The sequence below is a fragment of the Dermacentor albipictus genome, unplaced genomic scaffold (assembly GCF_038994185.2).
Source record: "Dermacentor albipictus isolate Rhodes 1998 colony unplaced genomic scaffold, USDA_Dalb.pri_finalv2 scaffold_12, whole genome shotgun sequence".
NCBI lineage: Eukaryota > Metazoa > Arthropoda > Arachnida > Ixodida > Ixodidae > Dermacentor > Dermacentor albipictus.
In genome coordinates this window covers 12,198,304-12,206,781 of record NW_027225566.1, presented here as the reverse complement: position 1 = coordinate 12,206,781, position 8,478 = coordinate 12,198,304, and the positions used below count along the sequence as shown (strand labels likewise).

Genomic DNA, 8,478 nt, shown 5'->3' with positions numbered 1-8,478 from the left:
CATGAGAAACTCCCCATGCAGCTTTCTGCTGCTCAATTCATGCTACATAAAAGCGTATTCCCGCGCGCGAACAAAGCCCGGGAATACACGCAAAGTGCCTCGAGTGGCCACTCGCGCAGTTCAACTTTCTTTGGCTCTAATGCTCAGTACTGTGCATGAATTTGAAATAGCAAAGCGGTGAACTGGGCTTTCTTGTACATTATAGAATGGATAAAAAAAAACAGCGAAAGCAGACAAGATCCCAGATGAACAAGAGAATAGGATCAGCTAGTTCTGTCATCATTTGTATCTCTCGTGTGTTACCGCCTTTTTTTATCCGTATTTCTATGCATTACCTTTTGCAGGCTACATTGTCTTTATGTGTCTCTTTTCAAGCGTTTACGAAAGCTCACAGACATTGGACTATCTGCTATATTTGCTCTCAGCTTTTTCCAGATATGAAAAAAAGTGTTGTTCGTGAGTGCTCCGTGAGCCTTTAAACATTTGCCGTCGCCATTAGCCATGCTGAATTCGTTCGCAGCCGTTAATAGTTTTTGTTGTGTCAAGATGGCTTTTGTCTTCTCAGCGAAAATAAAGGGCACCGATTGGTGGCACTCTAACAGGAAACATATCATGTTCACTGGTCCGTTGGTGAACAAGAAGGAATCGGAGAGGCATCAGATATACGCTTAAGTGAGTGCACATAATGAGCGTCACTCGGCTGTATGTCCATTCTAAATCGTTATGGCTTTAAAAGCCCCATTTTTTTCTTCTTCATTTGCAGTCAGTGAAACATTGAACTTTACTTGTGGCTGCACAACTAATAATACCGGAGTTGTACAGCGGCATATCGCGTAATTTAGCATGCAGGATACAGTCTGTTATGTGCAACTACTGCGGTGGTCAAATTCAATTAATTGATAACTGGTACAACGGACAAAGAACATTATGAAATTTAGTACAGCTCTCTCCAAACTGCATTAACAATTGGTTAAGGACCGTGCAACATGCTGGGTAAAAAAACGAAACAAATATTATTATTATACACACAGCACAACCTTTATTATAACGTGACAGAACATTTCATCGTATGCGATGATTCACACGCAAAAGTAAGTCATTAGCTGCCACGCATGTGTAGTAAACATTTACAAACACTCACGAACTCCGAGTAATTATTTGATAACGCCATATCACATACACGAACGATATGTCACCACAGTGAATTCAACACAGTGAGGCGAAGAGCATTCATTCACAATTCGCTATTTGAAGTTCGGACGCCGGCATAGCAGCAAATACAATTTCCCAACGTGGGCTCTTTTCGACCAGTCACAGCGAAATTGCTCGTTCGCAATCAGTCACCATAGTCAATCCGTCAATTGAGCAAAGCTAATAAAGTTCTGGCAGTTACGAAAATACGTATGTGCTGTTCCTAAATTATTTTAAAGTAACAATATTAATTTTTATTTTAGGTCAGTAATATGGCTTCCGGAGCTCTGCAGCGTTAAAACATCCGTAGCAATGTCTCCTGATGTTATTATCAGATTTCGAGCATTGGCTGAGTGGACTCGAACGCAGGATCACTTGCTCACCAATACGAGGCTGCCGCAAGTTCACGGATCATTTTTCCCCCGATAGAAGCTCACTGCATTCAGCACAGCGAATTGATTTATATCTACTAGTCGTTAGCGATGAAGATATCGCAGCAATGTGCTCAGCATGGAGTTCTAATGAGACTACTACTGCTGGACGCCAAGTGAAAGACTTACTTTTCTTTTAAACAATTTTTCCGCAAGGAATATCTATTTTGAGCGGTTGTTGGCATCAGCCCTACAAAAGTCCTAGAGCGGAAATAAATAGAAACTTTGAAGTTTTAACACGCAGACTTCTTCAACTGCGATTGAGAGGATGAACAAGCGCAGTAGACAAGAGTTACAAGACGCCCATTTGGAGCACCTCCTCCTAGGTTTATGTACATATGTGTTCGAGGGCACATTTTCACTTCACATTAGTGCTCAAATCACCGTGCTGTAATCGCAAAAGGCAACTTCATTTCGAGTATGGTGATAGTCTCTGCTTAAGAGCAGAGCAACATTGCACTTCTTGTGGAAATGGAAAAGTCAACAGACGTTTAGTTCTGAAAGTAAACACCACTGTCACTTCGACTCCACAGACGGTATTGATTCGTTGCACCACTGCACCCGTACACTTCATGCCGTGTGCTCGGCGAAAGGTAGTGTCCTGTGGATGGGCGTCAGGACTTCGTGGCCAGTGGGTTTTCGCACGGTAGCCGCCAGTGGCATCTGGTTCCTTTCTTCCAGATCCGTTCTGAACTTGGCGCGAAACGCGATGCGGCCCCGCAGATTGCTGCAGTTGTTCTGGCTGGAGCGGGCCGTCGCGGAAAGGCTTCGCGCAGCTGGCGCGTCCGGCAGCAAGGTGCAGCAACAACAGAGACACTGGCGGAAATACTGGTTGAACCTGGATGAAGCAGGGAAAGATACAGGTTGGGAACAAGCATAACAACAACAACAGTAACAACAACAACAAAAAAATGAACAGCGCAGCACTACTGCCTCTTTTTTTGGAGATATACACCACCTAACATGCACGCAATTTGTGTAGGAATCGCAACGTGAGCATACCATTAGCGTCATGGGAAAGTGTAAAGCGCCTATGCGAAAAGTGTGTCACAGGGGTGCTGTGAACACAAGACAAGCTGTGAGGGTAGTGGCTACTCTCTAATGTATACATAAACCGCTCCTTTACTGAAACACAGGAAACTTTCAGGGCTATGTATTAGCGCTTTCCCTGGAATGTGTGGTAGAAACGGAAGTCAAAACAGAAGGTGGAAAATTGAATGCTTCATTTTGTTTTTCCGATAAAACTGAAGAAATATGGCAGAAAAACCATTTGTGTAAGAATGAGTGCGAGACCCATATGCCAACATTTGAACATCGTATTACTGCATTTGTGAAGTAGGGTATTGTACGTATCAAGAAGTACACTGAAATACACCCCGCTTGAAACGAACGCGTTTATTGCATAAACACATTTTTATGTGTTCGTACAATATGACGACTGCGTTAGTTACCAAACCATTACTGGCAAATCTGCCCACATCATTCTACAAGACCTTGACCACATACTACAATGGTGTGATGACTGGCTGATGTCCCCAAACCCTGCTAAATACAAACTCATTTGCTTCACTCGTCGTCAAAATCTCCGTCATTTCACTTATAACGTAGCTAACGTTCCGCTTGAATCAGTAACTACTTATAAATGCCATGGAGTTACATTAACTAACAATATGCCTTGGAACAGGCACATTGCTAAAGTCAGTTTATCAGGTGACAGAACTTTGGGTTTCTTAAAGCACCCTTTATGCAATGCTCCGATACACGTCAAACTATTAGCTGATAAATCAGTAGTCAGAGCTCAGTCAGACTACGCATCTCCCATTCGGAACCCATCTGAAGTAGGTCTCACAACTATTTTAGAATCTGTTCAAAATCGTGTTGCCCGATTCATTCATGTTTCGTATTCATATGAAATCAGGGCTTCATCCTTTAAGGCCGAGTGCAACTTATCACCTTTGTCTTGTCAACGACGCGTTGAAGCCCTCCTTATTTCACAAGTTGTTTCACTCGCTACTTCATCGCTCTCCTTACATTCTCCCTCCAGCTCCGATATCTCATTGCACTAGTCATGCGTTACAAATTTGTCACCCACGTGCCAGTGCTAAAACTATTTGTGCTTCATTTTTTCACAAGGAAGCTACAGAATGGAACGGCCTTTCTTCCAAATGAACATAGTACGTCTGCAGCATCAACAGTAAATTGTTTACAAAAGGAGCAACTAAATGACAATGTTCCGCTAAATCTTTGGTACCCGCCGTGGTTGCTTAGTGGCTATGGTGTTGGGCTGCTGAGCACGAGGTCGCGGGATTGAATCCCGGCCACGGCGGCCGCATTTCGATGGGGGCGAAATGCGAAAACACCCGTGTGCTTAGATTTAGGTGCACGTTAACGAGTCCCAGGTGGTTCAAATTTCCGGAGTCCTCCACTACGGCGTGCCTTATAATCAGAAAGTGGTTTTGGCACGTAAAACTCCATAATTGAATTTTTTAAAGCTTTGGTGCTGCAATGGTAGAATTTTTCTGTGTTCAAATGGGACCATTTTTTCTTGCCATTCTCGACACTGGGGCGCAACTCTACAGCGGTAAAGGAAGCCACACTACGGAGTTACCTTTAAATTATTGAAAGCAACGTAATACTGTCTGTCTTCATAATATTTAACTTGTTTAATTTACTATTTCGAAAATGGGATGTAATCTTCTTCTATATATCACGACATCCTTTTTCATCATCACTGTCGGACTCTTGCATTGCTTTGCGTGTGATGGCACAAAAAATAATAAGGGAATTAGATTAAATAACAGCATGCAACTCTATGCAGATACTGCTCTAGTGACAAACTACAGGAGCGTTGTCCATTAGCGATCGCTCATAGTTGTGTGCATTTTTTCACTGAAGGTTTATGTCCAACTGTTTGTCCAAGCTAGATCATGCACATCTACAACATATGCAGGAGCATAAAAGTTCAGATATCAGACAAAGTCTTTGGGTGAGAAATTCCAGGTCTAAGTGACCGCCGATTTGAGGGCTGCCATATATCCGAGCATATCTATGCGGAGCGCACAGATGAGGAGGGGGATGTTGCTTTAGGGCGTGTCTTCTCCACTACTGCAGAGATATTCACGTAACGAGAACTGGAGCGACGGTCAGAGGGAATGGGTACAGGGTAGGTCCAGTGAACGAGCAAGTGCATGCATTTTGTTAATGAAGCCCAATCTACTCTTACATTCAGTAGATTGACTCAGGCTGTATTCAACGCTCAGTGGTTAACGTGCCCTGATCCACTCCTTGGGCTTATTAAAAGTACTCATTTTGCGAATAACATAGGCTACTGTAAACTTCGCAGCCCGTAGACGCCGAATACGGTGTGGGGGGGGGGAGCCCCTCCCCATAAGGTGTCACTACCAACGTCATTCATTTGAGGTTTCTTTTGAGTTGGCTCTACCTTTCCCCTTACAATTTATTTCTAGCTAAAACCTCAGTGTATTATTGCTGGCGCCTACGTTCACGACTTCTAATTTATACTTTCGCTTTATTTTTTTCAAATCTTGACAATAGCAGGACAAGGAGCATTAGAAGGACCAGCAGCGGCTGTCCTCCTCCATATTTTCTCACTTCAACATTTCTTTAAATGTTCACTGTGATCACAAAGCGCAGATACTATGCACCTAAATATATACCCCGGACAAAGTTTTGTTATATTTTTGTAAGGAGCAGGTAGCAAACTAACAATTGTTTTGAATGGCATGGATAGCCTATGCTTAGCCAATGAATATGTTGCTGTATGTTCACCTCGGATTATATTGGTTGCTTGGCACGATTTTTTTTTACCTTTAAACGGCCTGCAGACTTCAGTGCTCACTTCAGCAGAGTCTTTCATCAACGCTCTGTGAAATGCACGTGAATGATATGTGTTTCAGTATTCCTTCTCATTCTAGTAGGCAATCCTAAGAACTCATGAAAAAGAGTTTTCGACTATTTTACCACATTAGGGATGGAAGCATCGCCGCTTGCATGCAGTGGCCATAAATATATGTAATTCACTTGGTATGCAAAAGGTGGCTAAACCCGCATTCACTCGAAATCGGAATCAATAGTAGTCAAGCGCGCCACAGTTTAGACTCTGGCTCAATGGAGAAAAAACGAAGCACCTCCGCCGGAAATTTGAAGCAGTACTGGTGACAGAGGCGCATAATACAAAACCCGAGGGAATATTCTTGTCGTATAAATCAATGTAAAGGCCGCACCCGTGTAAGGGCCACACCCCACTCTCGACCGCCAAAATAAAAAAAAAATCCTACCGAGAAGCAGTCGCGATCAATGCGCCGATTATGATCGCGCTCAAAAGCGAATTTTCACGTGTCGATACTTGAGTTTCTATCACAATCATTAAACTATTCCGTTATGGATTTACATAGCTTCATGCTAATAATTCTAGTCATAAGTTGTGCTTAAAAATTATTATATATTCCGTAATTTTGACGTATGTTATATCTTATCGTCTCAACTTACCTTTCGTAAGGAAAATATTTTTTGATGGCATCGTTGTGTATAAAAGTTTTCCCAAGGCGCTATATGGTTTTTATCATGCGTTTGTGTGCGTTTGTGCGACTTAATGCGCGCAAAACACGTCTCCTAAACGTGTTTGACTGGATCCGATTCTCGCATGGCTCACCCGAGAGACGCGAGTCACCTGGTGGTGTGAGGGGTGTCGGGATGCGAATTCGTATATATATATATATATATATATATATATATATATATACAGTGTAGTAGACGCGCGTATGAAGCAGTTTATTGACGTTTCGGCCGGGGTCCAGCCTTCGTGAAGGCCGGACCCCCGCCGAAACGTCAATAAACCGCTTCATACGCGCGTCTACTTCACTGTGTATATTTACGGGGACCAAGAACTGCTTTTTTCCTCCTGTGTATATATATATATATATATATATATATATATATATATATATATATATATATATATATATATATATATATATATATATATATATATATATATATATATGCGAAAATAAATGATTTATGACAACTTTATTACCGACGTATCAAGAGCACGTGCATAGGCGCAGTCTTGAATCAATGCACCAAAGGGTTGGGTTACCGTGATTACACCAACAGCGCACGAAAGTGCGACGCTGCACGTTTCGTGACGGTCCACAGCGTAAGCGAATGACTAGCGATAATACGTCTTTGCTACAACCTGTTACAAAGTACTAAACATCTGCGTTCGAAACTTTAAGCGGAGCAAGAACAATTTTTTTCGTAACGGCCATCCGCGAGCGATTACACAGAAAATAAACAACACTATAGTGAGTGCACCTTGGAACGGTACTGAATCAGGAACAAGACCAGCCAAGGGTCAAACACAAGTGTCAAAGACAAGTGTGAAAGACAAGTGTCAAAGTTCCCGGGACTGGACTATTAATTGATTTTCCTGTGCCATCGGGCACATCGCCGGCTGACTGGAGGCAATTGAAGCGTCAGTAAATTGATGTGAGAAATTTGCACGTACCTAAATACCATAAGCACACATTTTCAGTGCATTGCTAAATAAAAAGCGACTTCTAATAATACGTCTATGGCAAGCACGCATAAGTATAAAGACGTGAGACGGTATCCTTTCTATGTAGTGCTTTTTCACCCCGAATGTCACGTTGAAGGTTTGGACCAATGAAAGACTGTAGTCATGTTACATTATATATTTTGGATCACATGCAACTTTATTACGATACGCTGCCAAACTATACATGGGTATTCACACGAGAGATGTTTTCGAGGGGTATATGAGCGGCGTCGAATGACGTCAGCATCCGCGAAAAAGTCCCCGCAGACGTCCAACTTACACGGGTCAGGCAGCCGGGCAGAGAAATGATATGGGAAAGGCTTCTACTCTCAACACCGCTCATAATTGCTTCAAGTTCACCTCGTTCTACGGTTCAGATATGGCATACCAAAGGCACAGTAATTGTTCGATGAGCAAAAAAAAAAGTGATATCTTTGCCTAATTTGGCCATCGCCGTGCAGCAAGTACAATGAGTCTTCGCAAATGTGACTTAAGATGGATTGATTTTAGTTGTTACAGAAAGGAACAATGAGGTGCAGTTAGCATACCAGCAGAGGGGTAGCATCAGTGCACCCTAATAAACATACAAAACGAATAGGGCTACCAACCACAACAACGAAGTGATTGCGATACGAGTGCCCACCTCAGGAGCAGCAACTTGGTTAAGCTTCCCAGACACCAGCACGAAATTCCACTGCCTCCCCACCAAGCAGGGATTGCTAGTTCCACCCGGGCCAGTGTTCCCCTCTCGCCAGGGATACGCGCGGTGGCATGCTATTTCACAATACCCTGACGTCACTGTCATGAAACATGATGCGCACTCCCCTAGCCGACAGACAGGATTTCTGCTCGTGTGTACAGCCCTTTACACGAAACTTCATGGTCACATCGATCTTTGCAGTCCATTAGAATCGAGTGCCAAAAACCAAGCCGACAGTTTAGAGGTGTATTTTATTTCACGGCATCACGTGTTTTCAAACAAACAGCGGGTTTTTCATATTAACGATGGTAGGTGATTTCATATCCATTCATTTTTTGACATGTAATCCCAGCGATAACCCATTGCGTATCGTAAGCACGATTGCTGTCCATCGTACGCATGCGTTCGCTCAAACCTGAGCCTGCAAGATGAGCAATACAGTAGGCACAGGCACTACGGTGCTGGAATTAGTGCTGAATCCAAACAATCAGCAATACAACAAAAGTTTGAAGCTAACAGCACCCAAGACGACAGTGAAATCTCCAAGAACAAAAGGTTTTGGCATTTGGACACGT

The 8,478-nt window shown here is 42.9% G+C and overlaps 1 protein-coding gene across 1 annotated transcript in view; it reads right to left on the bottom strand.

Annotated features, from left to right (window-relative positions):
* Positions 1 to 1,092: 1,092 nt before the first annotated feature.
* LOC139051559 (tachykinin-like peptides receptor 86C) overlaps positions 1,093 to 8,478 on the bottom strand; it is a 489,557-nt gene continuing 482,171 nt past the window's right edge. Inside the window, exon 7 of the mRNA XM_070528526.1 lies at positions 1,093 to 2,460. Coding sequence (XP_070384627.1) covers positions 2,193 to 2,460 — 268 coding nt within the window. The 3' untranslated portion in view covers positions 1,093 to 2,192. The remainder of the gene's footprint in view (positions 2,461 to 8,478) is intronic.